The sequence below is a fragment of the Hypomesus nipponensis genome, chromosome 12 (assembly GCF_054491055.1).
Source record: "Hypomesus nipponensis isolate SF chromosome 12, ASM5449105v1, whole genome shotgun sequence".
Taxonomy (NCBI): domain Eukaryota; kingdom Metazoa; phylum Chordata; class Actinopteri; order Osmeriformes; family Osmeridae; genus Hypomesus; species Hypomesus nipponensis.
In genome coordinates, this window is record NC_140372.1 from 8520798 (window position 1) to 8548082 (window position 27285).

The 27285-nt window shown below is 51.6% G+C and overlaps 1 protein-coding gene and 1 non-coding gene across 2 annotated transcripts; one reads left to right on the forward strand and one right to left on the reverse strand.

Moving 5' to 3' along the window:
- Nucleotides 1-293: 293 nt before the first annotated feature.
- Nucleotides 294-27083, reverse strand: LOC146260910 (CLIP-associating protein 1-B-like). Its single transcript, XM_084668045.1, is given in 42 exon segments — nucleotides 294-2946; nucleotides 3147-3263; nucleotides 3446-3652; nucleotides 3800-3928; nucleotides 4124-4317; nucleotides 4536-4592; nucleotides 4706-4937; nucleotides 5051-5198; nucleotides 5747-5807; nucleotides 5810-5862; nucleotides 6240-6346; nucleotides 6547-6684; nucleotides 7373-7468; nucleotides 7595-7817; nucleotides 7979-8142; nucleotides 8464-8527; nucleotides 8774-9027; nucleotides 9431-9454; nucleotides 9707-9804; nucleotides 11345-11449; nucleotides 11937-12098; nucleotides 12231-12326; nucleotides 13469-13492; nucleotides 13780-13959; nucleotides 14114-14166; nucleotides 14674-14841; nucleotides 14987-15064; nucleotides 15554-15613; nucleotides 15781-15851; nucleotides 16086-16221; nucleotides 16310-16455; nucleotides 16596-16688; nucleotides 16959-17041; nucleotides 17162-17296; nucleotides 22152-22222; nucleotides 22495-22592; nucleotides 22833-22908; nucleotides 23028-23119; nucleotides 23250-23353; nucleotides 23513-23591; nucleotides 25902-26370; nucleotides 26960-27083. Coding segments are annotated over 41 exon segments (4758 nt in total). The 5' UTR covers nucleotides 26097-26370; nucleotides 26960-27083; the 3' UTR covers nucleotides 294-2859.
- LOC146260911 (U4atac minor spliceosomal RNA) lies at nucleotides 23965-24093 on the forward strand. The gene has a single exon (XR_014724918.1). It is a non-coding gene; the product is annotated as a U4atac minor spliceosomal RNA (small nuclear RNA).
- Nucleotides 27084-27285: the final 202 nt, after the last annotated feature.

The window sequence follows — 27285 nt, forward strand, 5'->3', positions numbered from 1 at the left end:
AGGATCTTGTTTTTTTTTGTAAAAATGTCTGAGACATAACTACGTCATGGTTTAATTACTACTGTATTTTACTGACATATGTCTGACATGTTCCAGAGAAAGAAGGAAATATATCCTGGTTACAATGTTATTGTGTTTACCCCTAACTTTACCTCAGATGCACCAGAACATCAACACTTTGGACGGTCAGAGAAAGTGCTGTGATCGCCACCTCCTGACCAAGTCCTGAACTACACATCTCACAAACAGCTGTATAAAGGTTGGCTGCTTAAACTGTACTAGTAAGTCTGAGGTAGGTTTAATTTCAAGTTTTATTTCAAGTTTTTGCAAATTCTATCACAGGAGAAAGTGAGCAAAACATGAACATATGTACAGTTGTCTTAATACACGGAAAACACAACATAATATAAATATAGTATAAGGTGAAAGGTGAGGCTAAACAAAGGCATGCATTGTAAGTGGTTTACAAGGTACAGTACAGTATATAAGAGCCAACACACCAATGGAAAGTATTGCCATTACATCATCGGTTATAGCTTATTTACACAAGCATTAGTCTTCAACCTAGCACTTTTTTTCTGTGAAATGTAGTATGTCAAAATAAGGAAAAAAAAAGACTTCCAATTCAAACTGTTAGTATCTATTATAGTAGGCCGGTGTGTTGTAGAAATAAAAAAGGCACACACAGATACACACAGATAAGACACATGACTTGAGGATAACGTGGTTTTCAACCTTAACCAACGTGCCTGACACTGCAGAAAGAGGCTACCGCACACAACTTTGGTCTGGTGGGGGAGTTAGCTTGCTTGCGTTGACCTTCATCTCCTGTGTGTTGGATATACATTGTACGAGCAGACTAGATTCACACAGGCAGCAACATTTTCTACCTAGGGTCAGCACGGGGAATGTAAGAACCGATCTTGTAGTGACTTGCACGTTCCCGTCCATGCAAAGAACAAGGATTGCTGACCAGTTCATAAAGTTGTGAGGCGATAATTCAAAGTTACATGCTGTACAAAATACTTTCGGATTTTCGTTTTTTGCGACACGCAACGGTCTAACAAAGGAATACTGTTGGGCATAGTCGTAAGACCCCAGTGTACGCGACATTCTGTCCGTCGCTGATCAGATTGGGTTCTCACATTTGAGGACAAAAATCAAGACAATGTTAACTGTAACAGGACATGTAACAGTCAATTGTTTTCAGAGACGGAGTAAGGCTTGATAGTCTTCAGTAACACGCTGCTCCTGCCCATTCACAAAACTGTACCTGGAACATTCAGAATGGATACAGTACTTACATTGCCAATGTTTAGCGCCGTGATTATTATTTCTTTAAGCAGCAGTAACATTTTATAGGTGCACTTTAAATGTCGATACATCGATCAGCTGAGAGCATCTCCAATGAGGATGGAATTTACAGTGCTTTGACATGACCAGTCAATCCAAGTTGGATTTTTGTGAGTACGTATTGCTCTTCAAAGGCTTAAAAGACTAATCTGTCTTCAATTTTGCCTTTACCATTTTCTGGCACTCCAAATGTTGACAAAGTTGTCCCGTTATTGTCAAATTCTGATAATAGGTATTGCCCAATAGACAAAAAAGTATTGCCTGTTTGTTTTCTTGCAAAAAAGAACTTTGCATTCCAACAAACTACTTCACATTTTTGAAAGTTCAAAAACTCTAATGAGTGATTTACATTCAATTTAGGAAATGATTACAAGAGTACTAAACACCTCAGTAGTCTTGACTCACTTGTTACAGCTTGTGGATGTCCAAGCAAAACAAGTTGACACTCCCACCAACCCTTTCTCTACTAACTAGAGGTGGCATTGGGATCCATTGAAGAAACCATACGATGGGCGTCATTCATTATTGGGCCCAAACCATTATGTTTAAGGGAATTTCTGTCTATAATCTATACAGTCTTATAAGTGTTTAACTCTTCTTAAAGTAATCACTGGCCAGCCAAATGATATCTTGCCACCAATGCAAAGGGATGTTTAAAAGATTGTTTACAGAGCATTTCCACCTCTTCACAAAGACCACTTAACAAACGTATCGAAACATCTCCATGTACAACTGCGTAAGGCGGCACAATACTATATTACTGTGAAAAATGCATTACTATTCCCAATGCCCACAACTTGGTTCAAAACCCTCTATCCATTCCACAGGATGCAATGAGGCAGTAGTGTACAGAGCAAAACTCAGTCTGACATCCCAATCTCCTGGGAAAACGTTACCGTCATCCAAAGCTCTTTTTTTACATTCATTATAATATATAAGGTGTAAAGTGTCAAATTTCAAATCTAAAACGTGGAATTAAAAAGTGTACACATGTGTATATATATATATAAATATATGTATATGTGTATGTGTGTATATATATATATATATATATATATATATATATATATATATATAGGCGCCTATAAAATACATAAACATACACTAAACAAGAAATAATATAATAATCATAAAATCAATACTGATTGCAAGAGGCAAGGGTTTCCCCGAAGAGGAATGCGGCCTTCATGAGTCGGGAGTCTATCCGAGGAGGTATGGAGAGAGAGAGAGACAGAGAGAGAGAGAGAGAGAGAGAGAGAGAGGGAGAGAGACAGAGACAGAGACAGAGAGACAGAGAGACAGAGAGAGACAGAGAGAGAGAGGGAGGGAGAGAGAGGGAGAGAGGCACACACCCCATCGCCTTTCCATCCAAACAGAGCGTGTGTGTATTTAGATGCGTGTGTATGTGTGTGTGTGTGTGTGTGTGTGACTTCGTCCGGGCTGCGTGTGTGGACGGGTGGGTCCAGACCCCTGGTGGTGGTGGGGGGGGGGGGGGGGGCGAGTGGGTTAGCTGTGGGAGGAGATGTCAGAGGAGCTGCTGCTGTTGCTGGTGGAGGTCTGGGCTCTCTTGATGTACAGGTTGAGCAGCTTCATCTGGCAGGGGGGATAGACAGGCTGGTTACTACAGCACATCCACTCACAACCTCCACACACTGCAGATACTTCAGGGGGCCAATCAGACCCCTGTTTACAGATCCCCATGTTCAGTCTGGCCTGTATGGCCTGTGTGAATGTGAGGTGAGTGTAGCAGAGAGCCAGGCCCCTCAGGCCCCTCAGGCCCCTGGCTGCTGTACCTTGCTCCCCGTCAGCTGGGCCAGGAAGGGCTTCAGCTCCTCACCAATCACAGAGTAGATGGCCACCAGGCAGAAGACACTGGCCTTGCGCACGCTGCTCTCTGTGTTGTCATAGCCCTGCACACGCACACGCACAGACACACTGTACAACACTATCTGACACAATCCCAAAGGCTAGAGGGAGCAAAACGTGCCTTCAAACTCTTCCAGGCATTGTTCTTTACTGAGGGATCAACTATGACCCCCGCGCGGCCCACAAATGAGCAGCTGTCAAACAGCGGGTCCTGTCTAGGTCGTACCTGCAGCAACCCGGGGATGACGTCGGGCAGCAGGGTGGGTAGGGACTCCTTGGCGATGCGCTCGATCACCTTGGTCTGCATCTTGATGGCGGCCAGGTTGATGGGGTAGTCGGCCGTCTGGACGATGGGGCACAGCACCTTGATGCACTGCTCTGGGTGGATGGAGCCGGCCAGGGTGGAGGCGGCCTCCTCCGCCGCTCGCACCACCTGGAGGAGGAGGGGAGGAGGGGAGGAGAAAGGAATTTGATCCACAAGAACGCCTCCGTTCCAGCCCAAGTTTCAGGTCTCGACACCCCCCTCAGCCTGGATGGTTACCCGGCGGCCGGGCGGCCGGCCTGCCGTCTCTGCGCTCACCTCCTTGTGGGAGTCCTTGTGGGCCTCCAGGGTCTTCATGATGGTGAGCTCGGCGTAGTTCTTGAATCGGGCCGGCTGGTTCCTCAGGATCTCCTTCAGGACGCGCAGGGCCAGCGCCCGGATAGTGTGCTGAGGAGAGGAAGAGCAGGGGGAGGGAAGAGAAGGAAAACATCACAGACTGTCACACACACACGGGTTCCACAAGATGACAATCTGTACTAAATAAATATTGACTCTAATCCCAATCCCCCTCAAAAGCACCACTTGGTGTGTAAACGCGTCCACAGTGTGTGTGTGTGTGTGTGTGTGTGCCGTCGTGCTCACGTCCTTGTCCCCTAGGGTCTCCAGCAGCAGCAGCAGCATGGTCTTGAAGTGCTCCTCCCACACGGCGGGGCTGTCGTCCCTGGCCACCTTCAGCAGCTCCACCAGCGCCCCCCGACGCTCCTCCGGACGCTCGCTGGCCACCGACAGCTCCTTCAGCAGCTCCCCCACCAGCTCCAGCTGCTCCGCAGACCCGGCTGCAGCCGGACGCAGGAGGCAGGAGGCACATGTCAGTACGCCGGAGACGGCAGGAGGTGGCAGTGTCGTGGCAAGTGCAAAGGTAGCGTTTGTTGGGAGCGGCCATTTATTTGAGATGATTACATAGCCTGCGCTTGCCTTTTCCCATAAATACTTGATAATGGGATCAATACAGTATATACAATACAATACAAGTTTTAGCAGAGCATGCCTTTACCAGGAGGGAAGCTCTTGGGGTGCATGATCTGGTTTTCACCACAGTCCTGGTGACGTCCTGCGGGGGGCGGTAGAGGAGCATGAGAAAAGAAAACAAAAATCCCGGGGAGCTTTTTGACCTCTGAGCCCCAAATCCTCCCCCCCCTCACACACACACACACGCTGTCTCACCGTCCCGCAGCGTGTCCACGTCGTCCTCGTACACCGTCTCCCTCAGGCTGGCCTTGTCGTAGGCGCTGATGCTGTCGCTGTAGTTGTAGGGGTTGTAGTCGCGGCCGCGCGGCCCGCAGAAGGACCTGGGGGAGGGCGTGTTCAGCAGGGACGTCTTGTTGTCCAGCGCCGTGCGGCCGCCCTCCACCACGTCCACGCCCACCCGGGGCTCGGCCTCCGACGCCGCCCCCGTCTGGAGGAGGAGAGGTCGCTCGCTTCAAGTACTGGACGCTTGAGGCGGTCAGGAGGAGCACTGGGGTGAGGGTGGAGGGGGGCGGGGACGGGGCAGGACTAAGGGGTACTCACCACGTCCTCTCTCTTGCCGTGGCGCCTCATGGGCTCGAGGAGGTCCTCCTGGCTGCGGAAGCTGAAGCTCTGGATGGCCTCGGTGACGCCGCGCAGCGAGCTGTAGATCTCCTCCGAGTTGAGGTTCTCCGTGTCGTAGTCCAGCATGCTGCCCCCGGTGGTCAGCCCCGGGCGGGAGAGGACAGGGTTAACACACACGCCCCACGCCTCACGCCCCAAGCCCCACACAGACCACACGACACGCCCGGAGCTCGCTTTGCCCCTTGCGGTGAATCTCAGAGGTGATACTGGACTGGTGTGCACGGGGCGCATGATGGTGTTCAGGCACAAGACGCACAGAGGAGCGCATGGGTGAGTTGGGACGTTTGAGTGGTCAGGGGTTCCAACACAACACAGATCCTCTGCAGGATCCACTTGTGTCTTTGACCAGAGCGGGTAGACAAAGCAAACAGAAGGGTGGGTGTGAGGGACATGCTCACGGCTGGGCGAGGACAGGACAGACGTAGAGTTGAGGGGGAGGAGGGAAACCTGCTCACTGTTTTTCTGTTTTTCGTTTTCTAAGATCAGCAAAAAGCCTAATATGAACATTGTGTTTCCCCAGATGAAGGTGCTTATATCAGTGCCCCCCCCCCCCCAACCGCCCATACTGTGAACATCCCCCACCCCCCCTCCCCTCCCACTGCAGAGGAGCGTTACCTGGGTGAGTAAGCACGCCGGAGGGTCTTGAGGGAGGGGGCAGCGGGGTTGGAGAGAGGAGGGGGAAGGGAGGGGGGTACTTAGAGAGCCCGTCGGCACTCCAACCCCACAGACGACTGAAGGCGCGGGGGTGGGGGCAAGGGAGGGGGGGGGGTGAGGGAGGGGGGCAGAGGGGAGGGGGGAGCAGAAAGTTTCAAGGGAGAAAAAGAGAGATGTGAGAGAGGGAGGAATAGAGGAAGGGGTAAAAAGTCGTATAGAAACTAAAGAACTCCGTGTCAGAGCCACTGTTAGTGAGTTATTAGTCAGAAGCGCAAGTTAGGTATAAATAAAAAAAAACTGCAGCAAGAAATGACATTATTTTGGAGAGTGAGCTGCTGTCTGGTGAAGGGCAGTGTGTCTCTCAGCCATGCACTACTTCACCAGGGCACCAGGGGGCCTAGGGGACCAGGGGACCAGGGGACCAGGGCATCAGGACTGGGGTTTGGGGGCCTACCTGGGGGACAGCCCTCCGTGGGAGCAGTTGGTGGGCGAGGTGAGGGGGCTGCTGCGGCTACTGGGGTGTCGAGGAGGGGTGCGCCCCACCATGGAGCATGGAGACCCCTGCCACCATCACCAGGAACACAAACAACACACACTTCAACACACAGATCCAGTAGATTCAACTAGCAGACACAGTACAGTACACACATACAATACCATGGGATTAAATAGATAGCTGGATATTTAACAAAAAATATAAAAAAATATAATCTGAACAAACAGAGTAGTCATGGGGGTGTTTTTTTGGGGGGGGTGGTTACCGTGGCGCTGGAGTTCCTCAGGTGACTGTGGAGCAGCTTGGTGGCTCCGTCCTGGAAGGTCTTGGGCAGCGCCCCCAGAAGCATGGTGAACTCTGGGGTGTTCAGCTCAAACAGGGAGATCAGCACCACCTGGGCTGCCTGGCAACGGCACACACACACAGCCACAGATAGGCGCACACGCGCACACACACACACACGTGCAGACACACATTCCAGTCCACTGTGAGTGAGACTTAAAGAGCCGATGGTGAACACTCAGAGACCGGATTCCCATTTACAAAGACAATGTACAATGCAGACATCCCACAGGGGAGAGATACTTTGTTAAGATTTGCATTCAGTTAGTTTGACATAGTCAGTTCAGCACCCTAAACCTAAGGCCAGTATTGCATTGTTCCTGGCGTTAGGCTAGCCTCATGCACCTCGAGTCAAACCTGTAAAAAAAGCCAAGATCTACGAGGACAGACAAGCAGGAGCAGAGCCTGTTAACAAGTGCAGCGGTCCATCTTTTAGACTTGCATATTCACAGCCACACCAGTGCCCACTCCCTCCCCCTGGTTAACCTTCCCTGGTTACAGCCCTGCCCCTGGAGAAAGCATGACCTAGTCTGGATGTGGCAGGACAGGCTGGACAAAGAGAGAGCGAGAGAGAGAGAGAACGACTGAGAAATAGAAACATACCCATGTAAATAACGATACACAGAGAGATACACAGAGAGAGAGATAGATCGAGGGAGCATCCACGTGGGAGAGGTTGCGAACAGGCCGTGCTTGGGGGACCAGAGGCGAGGGTTAGGTTGTATGGTCGTTGGAGGGGGTGGTTCTACCTGCTTACACCTCTCCTCCAGGTTGCCCTCCCCAGGCAGTGAGGCTATGGTGCTGGGCCTGCCTGAAAACTCCTCCCCTGCCCAGCTATGCAGGGCCTGAATGCACCACACGCACAGTTCAATACATGAGGGAAAATGTCGACAACAAACAAAAAGAAGCTGAGAGAGAGAGAGAGAAGCCGAGTGTGCTTCAGAAGATGGCGGCCGGGCCGCCACACCCACCTTCCTGACGTCGGAGCTCTTGGGCTCGGTCGTCCAGGTGATGACGCGCGACACGGCCAGGCGCGTCTCGCTGGAGTTGACGAAGTCCGTGGGCTCCATCTGGCGGGCGAGCGACTCGATGTACCTCAGGATGGCCACCTTCACCTTCAGGTTGGGGGTCTGGGTCTGGTCCACGATGAAGCGCATCAGGATGTTGAACTGCTGGTCGAAGGGGAACGAGTCCCTGGAAGAGAGAGCGAGAGCGAGAGAGACAGAGAGAGTGAGAGAAGGCGGAAAGGAACATTAAAAGGGCAGATCTGTTGTAAAACCTTAAAAATGGGCCTTGAGAGGTGTAAATAACTAATAAAAAGAATCAAAAGCGTTAGCGTTAGCATGTGCTCAGACCTGGTGACATCCAGTGCTTTCTGGACCTTGGCCTGGACAGAGCCCAGCAGGTCGGCCCCCATCTTCTTCAACAGCTGGGTGAGCAGGACGAACAGCCAGTCCTGGAGGTCGTCTCTGTGTAAGGTGATGAAGTCCACCAGGGTCTCCAGGAACATGCTGAACACCTGAGAGCAGAGCCACGCACACACCGTCAGTGGTCAGACAGCAGCATGGCTTCATGATACAAGACACAGTGGGACATAAAGTGTCCCTAAGCGACCCCTTTCCCTTCTAGAACGCTTGGATGTGTTACTTGGAAGGCGACAGAACACTTACTCTCTGGTGTTATAGTCCACCGCAAAGAAGGCCATGCAATGGAACAAACAAAACAACAGCATGTTAGTATGGTGAATGTAGTTTAGTTTCAGAACAAACTTCCCAATGTTTCAAGCATGCGAGCTGGTACAGGAAGTGATGTCAGGTTAGGGGGTGGGGGGAGATATTACCTTGCTGTGTGGATCTGCGAACATCCTGGTGAAGATCTCACACAACCTCTTCAGCTCCACGCGGCTGTGAGAAAGCACACAAAAGAAAACCGCGCTTTATCGATCGACGCAGAACACGATCAGGATGAATCAAACACCGTTTCGGCTCTGGGAACCTCCCAAAAAAGCTTTTAAAAAACGCTGAAAGCATTGAAGGAACGGCTGTACACAGAAACACAGGAAACACGTCAGCGTGTCGAGTGCATGAATGCGTTAGCATCGGCGCGCTCCGGGCGGGGGCGTTCTCCCGGAGCGTTCTCCCCGGGCTCACCTGAGGATCCTCTGGCTCTTCAGCAGGTTCTGCAGGCCCAGCAGGCCCTCCTTCCTCTCAGACCAGTTGGAGCTGGCGCAGTGGTTGAGCACCTCGGCCACGTCCTCCGTCTGACGCAGGTAGTGGGGCAGCCCGCCACCGCCGCCGTTGCGCGAGCTGTACGAGCGCTCGGAGCAGGCGCTGCTGGCGTCGCTGTTGGCGTCGTCGTCCGAGTAGATGCCCGGGGACTCGAAGCGCCGGCGGACAGGACGGCGCTGGGGAGACGGAGGGACAGGTGGGTCACTGAAGACAGGAGGCCCACTGGGACAGGTGGGTCACTGGGGACAGGAGGCCCACCGGCCCGGCGCTACAGGCTACCATGCAGCTACGCACGGGGGAACAGAGACAGCCATGCTGATGGTCTGCCCCCTACTGGAGGGGGTGTGTTGTTGCTGTGAGCTGTCAGGTGGTACACACTAGGGTGCATGGGTGTGTTTGTCTGTCAGATATTCGATGGTTGAACAAGGGTTATTAGATGAGCAGTGATCCATCCACGACCAAAGTCATTACACTGTACTGGATTGATCGTTGAAGGATGGAATGGATTACACATGCAGCATCAAATCTTTGGTTAAGAGAAAGTACACGTTCTCACACACAAGGTCAATCAATATCTACCTTGTTCCTGGAGTCTCCTAACAGCTGATGTTTACGACAGTCGGGGAGGGAAGGGTAGAGACATGTCAAACAAGCCGCAGTCAAATATGCAAACGCAGACTTTTACTGTATAAGGACAGGATTCTGTTGGGGTCGTTTTGGACGTTTCTGTATCAAATTTAGCTTAAATGAGCAGATTCACTGCCTGTTTCCAAAGAAATATTATACGTGGTTGGGGAAAGGCTGGATGGGTTGCCAGGTTACACCGTAACCCCCACCCCCCAGGTGTGTCCTTACCAGGGCGTCAGCTACCGCTGCCTCCACCTCTGTCCCCGTGTTGAGGATCCTCATGGCGTTGACGGAGGCCGAGATGCGGGCCTGGTGGGACAGGCGGTCTGGGGGAGGGGGACAGGAGGGAGGGGGGGGTTAGCCTCTGAGAGCACCAGGAGACACAAGCTAGGATAGAGCCGTGCACGGGGGACTCATGGTTCATGAGAGGGAGGCCGACTGAAACAGAGATACGGAAATAAAACCAATTGCCTAAACATAAAGATGAATCATCACCAGCAACTCAAGAGAAATGTGTATCTAGTTACTACAAGCATGACTGAACACAGCCCCAAAAAATCTAAATAACAAACCTTAAAAAGCCACTTTCAGTAAACAAAAAACACAAAACACCGCCAAAATCCCAAATAAACTATTCAAATGTCCAATGAATAACACTGTACTATGCAAATAAACATCTAAACAACAAAGGATGGAAGAATGGGTGAAAGACGTTCACAAGGTGATGAACCTCAGCAGACCTCACAGGCCTGTCCAAGCCCACATCCCTCCCAGCTAACAGCCCTCCTCTCCAAGCCCACATCCCTCCCAGCTAACAGCCCTCCTCTCCGAGCCCACATCCCTCCCAGCTAACAGCCCTCCTCTCCGAGCCCACATCCCTCCCAGCTAACAGCCCTCCTCTCCAAGCCCACATCCCTCCCAGCTAACAGCCCTCCTCCAAGCCCACATCCCTCCCAGCTAACAGCCCTCTTCCAAGCCCACATCCCTCCCAGCTAACAGCCCTCCTCCAAGCCCACATCCCTCCAAGCTAACAGCCCTCCTCTCCAAGCCCACATCCCTCCCAGCTAACAGCCCTCTTCCAAGCCCACAACCCTCCCAGCTAACAGCCCTCCTCTCCAAGCCCACATCCCTCCCAGCTAACAGCCCTCCTCTCCAAGCCCACATCCCTCCCAGCTAACAGCCCTCCTCCAAGCCCACATCCCTCCCAGGTAACAGCCCTCCTCTCCAAGCCCACATCCCTCCCAGCTAACAGCCCTCTTCCAAGCCCACAACCCTCCCAGCTAACAGCCCTCCTCTCCAAGCCCACATCCCTCCCAGCTAACAGCCCTCCTCTCCAAGCCCACATCCCTCCCAGGTAACAGCCCTCCTCTCCCAAGCCCACTCCTATCAAGCCTGGGAGGTCTGCAAGGTGGCCCCGCCCCTTGTTAAGAGTGGAGGGAGCTGCCGCTCTCGCGTCGCCCCCCCCCCGGGGGTGACAGAGCGGCCCTGCTCCGGGGACATGCAGGTCACCTGACTGGCTCAGAGGCTCTGTGGAAGAGAGGGCGCTGGTGGAGCGAGAGTGGCGTCTGGATGCTAGAAGTGGGAGATTCCCGGGTTAGAAACGTGGCTAAGTCCTATGACCTTTCACACGTACATACAGGATTCATATCACGGGTTTGATTAGTAAGACTACATTTGAATGGAATACAATAGAATAGAGTCAAATAGAATAGAATAGGATACATAGCAAAGAACAAATGCAACTGGTAAATGACGGCATGCAGAAGAAAGGGCTGGAGTGTTCTCCAGGCTCTAGGTGGCAGAGGCAGGTCAGGGGCTCTAGCCCCCCCTGGGGGCCTGGAGGAGGGAGGGGAGCCTGGTACTCACCCAGGGGAGAGAAGCCCCGCGCGGGGCTGGTGTCTCTGCTGCTCTCACGACTGGTGTCGCGGCTGCAGCCCTGACTCATGCTGGGCCGGGGGATGCGGCTCCGCGCTAGCATGTGGTAAGGAGGAGGGAGGGAGGGAGAGAGGGGGAGAGGGAGGGAGGGAGGGAGGGAGGGAGGGAGGGGGGGGGGGGAGAGGGAGGGAGGGAGGGAGGGAGGGAGGGAGGGAAGGAGGGAGGGAGGGAGGGAGGGAGGGAGGGAGGGAGGGAGGGAGGGAGGGAGGGAGGGAGGGAGGGAGGGAGGGAGGGAGGGAGGGAGGGAGGGGGGGGGGAGGGGGGGGGGAGGGAGGGAGGGAGGGAGGGAGGGAGGGAGGGAGGGAGGGAGGGAGGGAGGGAGGGAGGGAGGGAGGGAGGGAGGGAGGGAGGGGCGCAGAGTGGAGGTCGGAGGAAGAGCTTTTAGCTAGCACACATACACACTCGCAGCTGAGCACAGAGAGAGAGAGTTAGTAAGGGCCACGCTGACAGACAGGACAGTGGGAGGAGAGGGAGAGGAGAGGCAGCAGAGAGGGCCTGGTGCGTGGGGGGGTGTGCTTCCTACCCGGGCCTGATCTGCTGGGGCTGGTCTCCCGGCTGCAGCCCTGGCTGCGGGGCACCTTGGGCCGCCTGTCCGTTGGCGGGGCCGTGGCGGGGCCGGTGGGGCGAGGGATCCGGCCGTACGTGTGGCTTAGCAGTCTGCCAGGGGATCCGGAGCGACTACCCGCTGTGACACACACACACACACACAGGAGTGATGTCAGATTCAGGTAAGGCTGGGTTGTATGTGGACGGGGGGGAGGGGGGGGGGGGGGGGCATGATGATGATGATAGGAGACCCTCATGGGTAGCCACTCACGTTGAGACTGGGACACAACTTTGCCACGGCTCCGCCCCCTGCTGTCTGTCACCGAGGGACTGGTCCCAGAGCTCTGTCTCCTGGTCCGCACCCGACCTGGGAGGGAGGGGATGGGGAGGGAGACATTACTTCAGTTAACATGTGTACATCCACAATAGTGTGTGTAAGACTGTGTTTACATGTAGGCCCACAAAAACTGCAGGGTCTTTCAGGTGAACAGTATTCATGCCCCCAAACCTTCCCCAGTTCCACTTGACGACAGCAAGAGAACGAGACCCACAATAGGAAGACTCACGCCACACACGTCACACACGTCACACACACACGCGCGCCACAGTGCATCCAGCAGAAACCGTTCCAGAACAAAGTTTTCGATCTGCGTTCGATAAGAATGTGGAACGAGGGTATAGGCTGTGGTCAGATCAGACCCACGGGTCAGAATACGTTCACTGACACGTGGTTCCACCGATTGAGGGGCGACCTTTCGACAGCATGACTGCAGTGGCCTGGAGACGTGGGACATGGGGGGGGGGGGGTCCTGTCTAGCCTGTCAGTCAGTCAGTCTATTTGGAGACCAGATCAATGTTTCTGCTCTCTGGGCTGCAGGACTCAGTCATGATCCTGCTGAAGCAGTCCAGGCCCAGATCCACGCCATCGCTGGTTTCATCAATAATATCGGCCCGGAGCTGAGAGATGCAAACAGGAATGGTGTCAGTCCTCATGCAAGGGAGACCCAGACCACTGGAATTCTTTATCTGAAAACCTCACTGAGGTGGACAGCCTAGTCTTGGGGCAAACTTCACATATTTGATAAGGTAGATGTATATACTGTAGGTATAATAGGAGGAGGGGATCCCTCACTGAATTGCGCCTCCCAAGGTTTCATCCACTTTCTCTATGAGTTTTCCTGGGAGTTTTTCCTTGTCTTCCTTGAGGGTTGAGGTTGGTTGAGGGGCAGTTCTGTGGGCGTAGGTGAAGCCCTCTGTGACATTGCTTGCAAAATGGGCCACACAAATCTGATCTGATTTGATTATCCGTACGTATTTGATGAGTAAATCCAGTAACTCCAGTCTCTTCAGGAACAGGGGCACAGAACAACATGCAGACACACTCCATGCAAGTCCACACATGACCACCAAACAGTACACTGTGTGTGTGTGTGTTTGTGTGTGTGTGCGTGCGGGTGCAGACACACCACCGAGACATGGAGGCCCGAGCTCATCCAACACACATCTTACCCTCCACATAACCAGGAGTGCTGTCTAAGGGTCAGGGGAGGCCACAGGAGACACAACAGGGAGATATTAGCACAACTGATTAGCTTGGATGGTCTGTGTGTGTGTGTGTGTGTGTGTGTGTGTGTGTGTGTGTGTGTGTTAGCAGAGAACAGAGGGAGCACACAAGTGCTAGGCAGTGGATATCCTCCCTGGAAATCGGATCATTATCCTGTGTCGAGTCAGTTTATAGACATATCATGCCCAGTCACAAATCAATTCCCCCTGACTGGGGGGGGAGTTATGTATGTGTGTGTGTGTGTGAGGTGTCTCACCTAGAGAGGCGTAGGAGCCGGGGGGCAGGGCGGAGGCCGAGCTGAAGGGTCCGGCCGGGGGCACGGCTGACATCCTGGTCTTGGCGTTGGCGCTGGCGGCAGCGTTGACGTCCACGTCGCTACGGGAACGCTGCAGAGAGCCGGGCGTGGAGGCAGGAACTCTGCCAGGGGCCGCTTTAGCTGGAGACAGACAGAGAGAGAGAGAGAGAGAGAGAGAGAGAGAGAGAGAGAGAGAGAGAGAGGGAGAGAAAGGACAAGATTGTTGTGGCTTGACTCACACAGAAAGCCGTGGCAGTGTGCAGCTAGAACACACGTGGAGGTGGAGGGTCCTTACGCCTGCTCATGCTCATGCTGTTCCCCACGGTGCCCTTGGTCGGCTGGGGCCGGCTGTGGAGACAGGAGCGAGCCGTTAGCAGACAGACACATCACTGTTGGGGCTCAGGTTACATGGTACACGGCCCACAGCAGGGTGGGCAGGGTTGGAATGGACCCTCAGGAATGACTGGGACAGCCTGAGGACTACCCTGCTGGCCTCCTGCCCCACGGGGCTGGAAACTAACACCAGCCCTCGCTCAACGAGTCTGGGATCGATACAGCTCCAATACTACTGCTGAGATCAGTGACACAGAGATAGACAGGGGTAAAGATGGAGGAGAAGAGAAAGAAGACTAGGCCTAGATGAAGAGATAGAGACAGAGAGAGAGAGAGAGAGACAGAGAGAGAGAGAGAGAGAGAGACATAGAGACAGAGAGACAGAGAGAGAGAGAGAGAGAGAGAGAGAGAGAGAGAGAGAGAGAGAGAGACAGACAGACAGACAGAGAGAGAGAGAGAGAGAGAGAGAGTGAGAGTGAGACAGAGAGACAGAGAGAGTTCACAGGGTTGTTGTTTGTTTACTTGAGGCTCTCCTGGGAGCTGGAGGAGGAGCGGTCCGAGGCGGGGAGGGACATGATGCTGTCGGCACACTTCAGGTGGGACTGCAGAGCTTTCTGATAGGACGACTCCAGGGCCTGGAACAGCTGCTCCGCCTCCTTGTGGAAGTGGCCATGGAAACCCCAGTAGCACCTGAAGAGCGACGTGCAAGGTCATGGAGGGCAGGTGCACGGCAAACCATTTGGTGACAGACAATATCAGATTCCAATATGATATCATAATATATGATGTCACAGGGATCTATGTTTTGGGGGGTGTGGGGTAGGCACCAACGTACTTCCTGGCGACTGATCTGGCCTCAGAGTCTGCATCGTGGATCCCCTTCTTCAAGGTCTCCATGAGGACGGCCACATGCCTGCGAGAGCACAGCCATCAGCTTCAAACTGTCGGTCAGAGCATCCCCCCCTCCACACACACACACACACTGCCCCGACACAGCGGAAAAACCCGGAGTCAATGAGAAAGGGAGAAGTCCCTTGGTCTCTGAAAGGGGTGGGGGGGGGGGGGGGGTGGGAGTACAGATCTGGTTTCAGTGAAGAGCCTCTCTGTCGAGGGGGAAGGGAAGAGGGGTCGAGGGAGGGAGGGAACACAATGTGCCGGCAGCGATCTCCTCGGGTCATCGGCATAGAAACTGCTGAGGCCACTGCTGAGGCCCCCCCACCCCCCGACTAAGGTGCCTCACGTTACCTGAGAGGGGTCTCACAGGACGCTGCGCGTGGCCGGAGAGAGGGCCGGCAGGCGCGGGAGAGGAGCCGCACGTCCTGTGTGGCTCCTCTCTAGTGTGTGTGTGTGTGTGTGTGTGTGTGTGTGTGTGTGTGTGTGTGGGGGGCGGGGGGGGGGGTACCTCTCCAAAGAGTTCATGGGCCACTCTTGCAGCAGGAGGTCCAGAAACTCATAGCAGCGCCTGCAGACACACAGCAGCTACGTTAGGACGCCCAGCACACTGACATCAGTTCTTACTGCTGGTGAAACTGAGAGGAGACTATCCTGAGGGTAACAACACACAATGTGTGTGTGTGTGTGTGTGTGTGTGTGTGTGTGTGTGTGTGTGTGTGTGTGTGGGGTGCTGACCTTCTCACAGCCACAGACTTGGACGTGCAGTTGCTGGTCATGATGGGGATGAGGCGGGGGTAGTGTGTGTGCTGCCGGGGGAAACAGAGGCCGTCACTCAACCTCGGGGACACTCGGAGACGCACAGAAAACTACAAATCCCATGATGCCGTGTCCTCGCTTCACTGACGTCTCTGACCTCACTAAGGCCTAACGAAGCAGGTCTAATAATAAACAATAACGGGTTTGGAAACAGCACATCGACCTTAACCTCCAAAGGACTTGGAGTTCAGAGAAGGGTTGAAGATTCTCCCCAGCACACTCACCCTGATGATGATGCGGATGACGGCCATGCCCGAGGTGGCCATGACCTTGGCACTGTTGGGCACCAGGTTGAGGAGGGCGGGCATGATGGACTCGGCCCCGTGGTCGAAGCGGTTCCCCAGGACGGTGGACAGGTGTCTGGGAGGACGGGGGAGACGGGTCAGCATGAACACACGGAGCCTCGCTAAGGGGTGCGCTGGTCGCGTGACGCAGGGTGCGGCCTTACCCGATGGTGATGCAGGCCTCCCTCACCACCTGGGAGCGCAGGTCTTTGGCCGACAGCTTGAACGCCGCCTCGGAGAGCCGCAGCTGCTGGGGGAAGCCGTCAAAGTCGGCCGCCCCGGCCAGGACGAGCGAGCGAACCTTCTTCAGCTGGGGGGAGGGACACACCAGGGAGATAGACACCAGGGAGAGACGTCAGTCGGCTGGATCTCCCCGCTGGGACCGGTCGAAGCGTTCGGTTCGGATGCGGGTGTGTGGTGTTGCCCGTGTGATGAAAGAAACAGCCTTACCGCCACAACGCGGTGCTCCCAGTCTCGCTTGTCGTCGGACAGCACCTCACAGACCTTGGCCATGGCATCCTCCATCTCCCTGTTGGAGTAGAGCTGAGCACAGAGAGAGAGAGAGAGAGAGACAGACAGACAGACAGACAGACAGACAGACAGACAGACAGACAGACAGACAGACAGACAGAGAGAGAGACAGAGAGAGAGAGAGACAGAGAGAGAGAGAGAGAGAGAGAGAGAGAGAGAGAGAGAGACAGAGAGAGAGAGAGAGACAGGGGTCATGTAGATGAGCAGTGGCCCCTTTCCATCACCTTCTATAATCCAGTATGACCGCTTGTTGCATCAGGCCCTGATGTGAGCCTGTCCTACCTGCATGGTGGGCACATCTTCAAAGGCACGGACAAAGTCCTCCTCATCCACAGCCCCCGCCCCGGCACTAGTCCCATCCCTCCCTGAGGAGAGGAGGAGCCCAGATACAAACATCTCAAACTCGTGAACTACTCCAAAGTCAACTTGAATGCTTTTTTGACAGGACAGCTGACTTGACTGACAGGAGCTCCAGCCAATCCTACCTGTGGACTTGGTGCTGGAGGCGGAGCTTGGGCGTTTGAAGGAGCCCATGCTCACGGTCTTCTTTCCCGAGGAGGCGCCCTTAGAAGAAGAGGACCGCCCACCGTCCACCGAGTCATCATCCTCGAAATTCTTATCTGGGTAGAGAGAGAGAGACAAGCAGGGAGAGACACAATGAGGCTGATTTATCTCCACCAGCCCAGCATTCTCCAACGTGAGCCAACCTCCTCCTACACTACAGAGCACTCCGCCCCATGAACGACCGACGAGCCAGTCCGAGCAAAAGTAGCTGTGGTGGGCTTGGTTTGGCAGCCAATCACAGTGGAGCTTCTCTTGGGTGGGGATAGGGGGTTAAAGGTTTGTTGGTCAGAGTTCATCCTGAAGGGCATGGTGTGGTGTGCGTTGCTAGTTTCCGCAGGCAGGCTATGCTCTCCTCTCTCTCTCCTGGGACCAAGGACCTGTCCTCATGCAAGTGACTCCAACCAGGAAGCAAGGAAGCCTCACAGCACACAAATACGCCATGCCAGCAATCAATTGACATGAATTATTCAACAGATACCACCACCACCACCACACACACACACACACACACACACACACACACACACACACACACACACACACACACACACCAGGGAAGCACACCAGGAACACACCAGTCATGTGCCATCCATCTCCTGGGCATTTTCCTTCTCTGTGCAATCTCACCCCCCTGTACACCACTCAATATACAGTTGTCAATATCAACACAAGGTGACACGCTGCAGTCACCTTCCCCAGCTTGCGCCACCTAACCCGCTTACGACACGGTCTGGCTCTGTGACAGGGTTAACCGTTTCAGACACAGCGCCTCTAGGCTTCGCTCACTGGCAAAACATGTTCTCTCTTTGGTTTCCATTCCAGTTTTCCCTCATTAGTGAAGACTGGGTGATGTCCCACGCAGGCCGGCACCCGGCAACCACCCGGCAACCCCCCCCGGCAACTCATCAATCATTTATGTAATCCGTCTCTCCTCAGGTCTCACTGCCACACACACACACACACACACACACTACAGGTGAAGAAAGAGCGGAGCTTACAGGCACAGATCTTCCTGCAGACGAGTTTCCTCAGCATGCTGACACACTCAGTCCTCCAGAGGCATCAGTCTTCACATCCTCTCCACATGTTCCTCCGCGCAGCCACACACACACACACACACACACACCACGCTCCTTATTGTCAGGACGGCGCATGTGTCCAGGCTCCTTCTCGGCTGCACGCTCAGCAAGTTACAAACAACACACACAAGCGCGCGCGTCTCTATCTGTCCTCCATCGCCTTCACTCTCGCTCTCATGCAATCACACGCACAAACACACACATCCAGCATCGTGTCCATGACTGCTACTCTGTCTGTCAGAAGGGGGAGGGGAGGGTGGACGACTCCACCTACCATCGTCACATGGGGGGAGGGGGGGATGGGCCAGACAGGGGATGGACCAATCCCTTGACCCCCCACGCTGCTTGTCTGGGTGTGGGTGGAGCCTGCCATGGCAGACAGTGATCCGGACGTCCTGATTGGAAGGAAATGGAAGTGGTGCAGCTCTGTCTGAAGTCAGGGACAGCCTGGAGTGAAACCTGCTCCTTCGCCAGTTTGATACCAGCATGTAAATACTGGCCTCATGTCGGCTGGCATGGTTTGAATAGTAAACACAGCTGTTGACACAAGGCAAATATAACTGGTGTGAATGTGAAACCTTCTCTTGTTCAGCCTGGCCTATTCGTCAGCTAGATATAAGTAAGGCAGATAAGATAGGCCTTAAAACACCGGGTCAGTAAATAAGCTCTGCACACAGTCAAAAGGAACTTTTGGGGTTTTCCTAACCACAGTAAGATAGTTGATATCACAAGTGGAACACTTCCATCCACTAGATGGCAGTAGTACCCTTCATAACAGTGTGTAAGGAAACAATCGTTTCTGTTTCCTTACACCAACAACTTCCTCCTGGCACCTTGATTATTGCTGCAAAGGATATCTCTCTTCAAGCCTGCTTCAAACTAGCCTCCCCAGGTCCTGCCGACCCCCAAGCTGGCCCCGGGCAGGGCCCCAGAGGCCCTGGGCCTTAAGCCTCGACAGGTGATCTCTCAAACTGAAATTCAGGAAATGGCTTGAATGGAGCGATGCATTCCACAGTCTTAAGCCTGTTTGGGTTGTGTTCCCTGAGTCAGTGTCAGGAGAGGAACATGCCCGTCTGCTGGTATGTGGCTGATCCACTCAGCTGTGTGATTAGATTTTGTCCCTATAAACACGTACATCTGGCATGGACAGCCTTCCTTCTCAATTCCAAAAGCTGCGAGTGTTAGAACTCACTTCCATAGAAATATATTTCATCTTTTGAATCTGAACCACACAGAAGAGATTATTTACACTTAACAGCAGTTCATTCACACACATAACACAAAACCATCCATGAACCTTCCGGTACTCAGCCTGTGTTTACAAAGAGCCCTGGGAGTCACACAACACAACTCAACAGTCCTTCTTCAATTGATCCATGAAAAGACCCTAAGAACTGCCCGACAGTCAAAGCAGGGGTAGAGTTCCTCCATGGAACACACCCCCCCTTCCCACCCACAACCACCTCCCCCAGATTGGAGCCACACAGTGACGGGGGCTCTCCCAGAACGACCCGTCTTTCCTGTCACTGAAAAGCAACAAGGCTATCTTGTCTATCTTGGCTATCTTGGAGTGAGGCTGTCTAGAAGGCATACAGGTATGGGAGCTAAGTCAGGAAAATAAGACGACTGACAACTCATGCCCCGGGAGAGACGTGGGGGCCAGTTAGACAGTTATGGGTCATTGTCACTAACCGCAGCCTCCTCCAGTCTCAACGGAGGGAGCTTGATGTCCATTATTCAACACTGTCCCTGTCTGCAACTCTACCCTTCTGGCAGAGGGCACTCTCTCGCCTGTCATCATTCATCACTCTCTCCTGCGTCACTAAGCAGGGGTCTCTTCTCAGGCACGGTCAACAGGATCAAATCGGAAGATTTCGAGCCAACTGAAACATCCAACACAGGTGCTGGTTGTCTGATATCCAAAATAACATTCCTATTTTTAAATGGGTCACATATCTAGGACAGTAAAAAACAAGACTTTCCAGTCTGACTATTACAACTTCCTTCCTTCCTACAACAGTATCCTCTGGCGTACCCGGCAGTATCCCAACTATTAGCAGCCTCTTATTCTGTGTGTCTTCTCTCACAGCCAGCCCTACAAAGCAGACAGCAGACATTTCTCTAGAGTCCATTCAAACTCCTACAACAGAAGTAAACAAACATACGAGGCAGCAAACGACCTGCGGTAATTCAGTGATGCAGTTCTTTCCGCCTGAGAATAGCACTCTCATTCCTTTACCTGTGGAAGCTTGTCTCAACTCTATTTATTTATCCCCGCTGCCCATTTGCTCCAGTCATTCAGCCAGCGCGCGAGTGTGAAACCTTGGGAGAGAGCCGTACCTTCTCCCGTCGTCATGGCAGGACTGGTGAATCCACCCGCACAGAGAGACAAGAGTGACAAGAGAGAGAGAGAGAGAGAGAGAGCGAGAGAGAGAGGCTACACGGCAGATTTGCGGTCTCACTGTTGTTCTGCACTCTACCTCCTCTCCTCTCCACCCCCTCCCTTCTGGGTCTTGTGACTGCACGGATGACAGAATGCCACCGTCTCCAAAATAAAGAGCGACTGCAGAGTTCCCTCTCCCCCCTCCCCCCTCCTCCCCCCTCCCCCCTCCTCCCCCCTCCCCCTCCCCCTCCCCCTCCCCCTCCACCTCCCCCTCCCTCTCTCTCCCTCTCTCTCTCTCTCTCTCTCTCTCTCTCTCTCTCTCTCTCTCTCTCTCTCCATGCAGTTCACAGCCACCCTGATCTCTGCTGCTTGGACAGGTGACACTCATGAGACTGTCAGTGTACAGAGTGTGTCTGTGTGTGATATTGTGTGTGTGCGTGAGTGTGTGTGTGTGTGTGTGTCGAGAGGAGGGAGGGGCAACTTGGCCTGTACGACTCATTAACCTGTGTGATGCAGAAAGAGGGGGAAACAGCTGCTCTTACAGCCTAGTGGTGAATGGAAAACTTTTGGGATGGAAAAGCCATTCTAACAAGACTCAATGGTCTGTGCCCTCACACACCATGTATAACATACACTATTACACTGTCACCTTATTGTGTCAAATGTAGTCAGACACGGCCATGTTCCAAATGGAAAGTGGTTTACAGGCCTTGTCCCCAGAGGGTCCCTCTGGTGATGAAAGTTAAGCCACATGATCGCTGCAATTAGGCCCCTGTGCGGAGCAGCTCCAGCACCCCAGGGGCAGGTAAACGATACGGCTGCAGCCCAGACACAAAGACCCGGCTCTCCTTTCAGTCAGCCCTGGTGCAGGAGAAGCCTGCAGCTCTGAGACATCCAGGACCCCTGACTAACACACGTGCGTGCATGCACACACACACACACACACCTCCATGGGCTGGCCCCCGAGGGCACTACCAGTTGTGAGGGCATACTTAATACTGGTGAGCAAGCGCAGTGTGGAGTATCTCCGATCGGTGCTGGATGTTTGTGTGTGTTCGTCCAGGTGCAGGGGTTCTCTACCTGTCTGCTGAGGGATTTCAGTCTCATGAAAAGAATGGAGGCGACAGGGCGGGTCCTCACAAAGCACACGGCTCGGGTAGCGCTCGCTTTGTTAGGGAGCGCTAACACACCCCTCCGTGACCACAGGAGAACACCGATTTGTATGTATCGAACAAAAACGATTAGGGGTAGAGGTGAGGCCAAGAAAGGCTTCCCTTGTCCGATGATCCAAATATATTTGTAATATACATGTGAAACTGTGAAACCCAAATGTCTGGTTTCGGCTTCGAGTTCACGTCCATTGTTCCACAGCTAGAAGACATCCACACAGCAAGCGGGATATTGACAAGTCCATGTATGCTAGATAGAGGATGCAGGAGTGGCCCTCACCTGACACAGGAGACAGGATCATGTTCCCTGATCTTTGGACTTCGTCAAATTTACTGAAAATGACATTCAACCTGAAAGTACAAAAATAGGATGTTTTCAGAGGACGTGGCCTGACAAAAAAAAAAAACGAACACACTATCCTCTAGAATTCACACAGACGACTTCTTCATTTCAGAGTGTGAGGCTGCCTCAGGAGACATCATAAATGGGTCATGGGGTAAGTGATCACCCGCAAACAGCCTCAACATACCAACATGAATATAAAAACTCAGAGGGAAGTAGCAGGCCGCATACAGCACACTACAACTCAGCGGAGGGCCTGCGTTTCCTTGCGTGTGCGTACCGTGATTGTGGTAGTCCCTTCTTCCCCAGGTCCATCCTCACCCTCTCCCCCACGTGCCTGTAGATCTCCACCAGGCAGGTCATGGCCCCGTCGCGCACCTGCAAGAAACCCAACAGGACACACACCTTCTCTCAAGAGTCCGTCTGGAAGGCACTCGATTGGTCAGCGGCCGTAACGGCAGCACAAGCAGGGGTGGGATTACATTAGGAGCAGATGGGTGAGACCATTGCTCCTCCCTGACCAACAGGGGGCTCTACGTCACCAATAATGCAGCAGAAAACAACGGTGAAAACATTTATTTTGGGAACCTCGATATGGCATTGTTTTCTGAACTGTACCTGGCTAGTGGGGTCTCCCAGGAGATTACATATGTGGGGTACAATTTTGCTGAGGGTTAAGCCTTGCGCACCATAACTGAAACAGAAAAGCTACAGTTAAAAAAATATATATATCATGACAAAATATTACGTGACGCAAACACAAGCAGCACACACAACAGTATTGTTAGGCTTGTCTTGGAGTCGTAGACGTACACATTTAAGGTGGAGATAAGGCAGAGGCACACGCCTTCTCTGGTTCTGTTGTTCTTGTGTTTGAATCCTACCAGCAGTTTGTCCCACACATACTGCAGGGATAAAAAAAAGTACAAACACGTCAACTTGTTGTTCTTGCTGCATGTTCTTGCTGCATGTTGGTGCTCATCAGACTGTCGGCCAGTGCTAGCAAGCAGCAGGAATGTGTAGAGGTGTCATTACTTGTGGGTTAGCAGCTTGATCCATGATCTTGAGGAGAAGAGCTTGGTCCTGTTCTCGAACTTGGTCCTTTGCATCACCTAACCGGTCTATTAAACTTGGCAAAACTGGAAAAAAAAGATTTGTAAAAATTCAGATATATAAGAGTTACAATAGGTCAAATAATAACAGCTAGCTATATGTGATACATGAATAAGTGAATATTCTAAACTGATGGCTGTTTGACTCATATGTATGCTAATATCATTGAGACATCAATAGTTTACCAGTTCCAATGTGTGTCCTAAACCTGTCCTGTAGTCTCGTCACGAAAGCTGCCAGCAAGTCCATCCCCAGCAAAGCCACCTAAAAAAATTATATAAAAATTAAATATCAGCAGAGTACAGCTACAACGTTAACATAAAAATAGCACAGTCATTTCATTACAGAATTAGTCTAAACACAGATTTATAGACACTTAACTGGATCATTTACAAAAGCACTTCAGCAGCAATGCAGTACTTTGAATTGTGTTTGCAAAGGATTGTGGGTAATGGGAAAACAGCAGTCTTTTTCTTCCGTATTACATTGCTTTTACAAACTGAAAAGCTCAAACATCAATAACGTGTCCAGATTAAGTAAACTGAAGAAGTTCTGAAAGTGACATTATGTAAAAATTCTAACCATGACTGGGAACATTATGTCATTTTATAAGAAGTTTCCTCCCGATGCATAACCAACTTTCCTTGTCATGGGGTGGTATTGGACACTCAATGAACGTGTAGTGAGAGTGTCCATGCTAACACCATATCAACACATACGCATCACCTGAATCTTGCATTCGGGCTATGGTGCAATTTTTGGAAACCCTTACATACATGGGTAAAAGCATGTAAATAGAAAACAACATTACTGCCACCTACAGGTTAGGTGTTATACAACTTCTCAATATTATTTTAAGCAATAAGAGTTTCTGATGACTACAGAATGTCTGGATACTGACAGTTAAGTTGGATCATCACAAAGTAATGAATGAGAGCCTAAGTCACGTAATTACTGTTTTTTACAGCGTTCAGTTATTTCACACTCACTACAACTTTGCAGCAAGCCACCTGCATGTTCGTCCCACCTCTCACTATTAGACACACAAAAACATACATTTTGCCTAAATCACACACACACTCCCAGACCTGGTTGGCTGCCAACAGCTCTGAGGGGTGGGGTAAGGGAGCCTACTGCAGTGCCCCCCCTCCCCATTTCCTCTCACAGGCCTGCAGTGTTTCACTGGACCTGCCTCATCACCAAGCCATTGGCTGGCTGGCTGGCTGCAGCAACAGCTCTCAACAACAGATCTGTCCTCCTCGCCTCTTCTCCTCCACTCTCCTCGGTCCCCGCTCGTCATTACTGACACTTGAAATGGACCCGCTGGAGATGGCAGCTACCTACCTAACATTGTCTGTAGCATCACAAACACCCCAGTCTAAGCTTCAAACTGTACTTTGAATCATCAGCATATTTGCTCCTGGCTTTCTGCTTTGTGTGTGTGTGTGTGTGTGTGTGTGTGTGTGTGTGTGTGTGTGTGTGTGTGTGTGTGTGTGTGTGTGTGTGTGTGTGTGTGTGTGTGTGTGTGTGTGTGTGTGTGTAAGACAGCAGGTTGAGATGAACATAAATGTGTCTTGTCTGGGGTACTGACACTGATACAAAAAATATATATATATTAAAACTCCCCACTAATTGTCATGGGAGCTTTGTCCCCATTACATTTAACAGTAATCGTTCTGATTGGAGAAGGCTACGTTTCCAGGGCAGCGGGTAGTGCAGTACTCGGATTGGCTGTGAGAGGTGAGCTGTTGGGTGTTAAATGAAGGGTAAGATCGGTTGGTTTCTACAACCGTGATACACTGTCATTACCAGTGTCCTCATAACTCACACCCTCTCATGCATTTCTTTTTCTGTATGCAAGATTTAGACACCACATCACATTCAATCAATTCGATTTCATGAGGCAGTATATCAAGCGTCTTTTTCCCCTGCAGTAACCTGCATGCATAATTGTATGCACATTAAGTAGGCTATCCGGAACATATACCATTTCTTAACTCATCTGCTTTTACTTCTGAGGCAAGCCCCTATTAACAATATAATAAGCTTCTTATTATACATCACCCATGATTGGTCAGTTAGTTCAAGGATCTACACAGTAGTAGCGTGGCACATGCATTAACCACATTTCACAAAAGTCCAGAACAGGTTGTACCCTCAGGTCTATTATAAGCTTATCCCATGGTTTTTACATCAAGTCAACTGTTACAATACAACTAGTGAGCTGGGGCTGAAGGGCTTAAAAGGGAGAATAGTCAGTGAGTTGACTTGATATATATCCTGGTGTAGCAAAGGACAATATAACGTCTTATACCCTGGTGGGAGTCAAGGTGAAGTATCTCAATATAGCAGAGTGCACACGGGTCCAACTAAAGGGTTTAGAAACCACCTCAGACTCTGTCCTTTTCCTCATGGTGGTAATTCAAAGATCCATGCTACTACTGGGCATAAAAACTGATTGCCAATTGTCAAGTATAATTTACAACTAATAAAATAATTAACTATCAGCTAAAAGACACAACCACAAAAGAGGTGTGTCCAGTATTATTCCTTGGTATATTTTCCTTTACTCACCTTGAAATTGCTAGAGTTGACCCATCCAGTAGCCACCCCGTCCACCGTTTTGTCAAGCATAGTCTGGTCCTCTTCCAAGTCCTCTGACTTCTCTGGGTCAAGAATGTAGTCAATGAGCTCCTGGCCTACCTGTAGCCGCCGGCCCAAGTCCTTTTGCATCACCTGCTCCATGCAGTACTCCATGTTCAGCTCCATAGCGCCTTACCAACGATAACACAAAGGCAACGGTGACAGCACACAGAGAAAACCTTTATTGTTTCGACTTCCAGGCACAAAGTTAAGGCCACTTTGTTGACCCCAGCCAGGGGCTGCCCAGAGTTTTTTAGGGCAACTCCACACAATTTTCAGGGTGCAAAGTCCAGCCGCGGACACAAAGTGAGGATGAGGACCATAAAAAAGAAAATGAAGATGAGGACCATAGAAAAGAAAAGAACTTCATTCTCCAGTAGTGAACAGCTATCCTGTGAACCTAAAGCCAAGGGAACACAAAAGGGACACATTTTAACTAAACGCTAGTCAACTGTTGTTGTATCCTTAGTTAGCTAACAGTTTCAATCCCACGTTATTGTTAGCTTGACACTGACTACAGTAAAGGTTACTGTCCACTCTCAAATGATAGATAGCAGTCCGTCTAACTATTAGCTATTAGTAGTGGAACCATAGCCACATCGTTAGCACTAGCTAAAAGGCTAGTGTCTATGTATCAATAGGATTTTCTAAACAGTTACACATAGCTCGCTAGCTAGCATAGTAGTACATCTCGTGTCAGTAGCATCGGGTTGGTTATTAATTAATATACACTTTAGGCTAGACGGCCACCAAGTTACATTACCTAGTATTATGTAACATTACACAGCTACGTACAGAAGTGCTACTTGATACGCGTGCCTAGTTATTGATATTGCTGGTACTACTGTACTAGCTTGCTAGAAGCTAGCTGCCATAACTTCCGCTGCAGCAGAATGGTTAGCAAATCAGCGAGCACCTATTGAAATGGCAGAACATTGGAATTATTTTTCGCCAATCTTTATCTGGTTTTGCAATTGGTGGATGATTACCTTATGCACCCTAACACAAGGCGCGTCTCAGCCACAGGCGATGATCAGCTAGCACAAGCTAGCCTGCTTTTCCGATTCGTTAAGAAAAGTCAAGAGCAAGTCACAGGCACATTCGATTAGGTAGTTTGTGAAGCCGTCGGTGCACGTGCACCGGGGGATACACCGGGTACAATCACCAGGTTGGGTGTTTGTCGTGTACTGCATTACACAAAGTAGTGACACCTGTATGTATTGTTTTATGCATTTTTTTTTTACAGCAGTATGTCTCTAAAGCAACCATACGAAACTTCCATACAGCCTACAACGACAACCATGGTAGCAGCTCC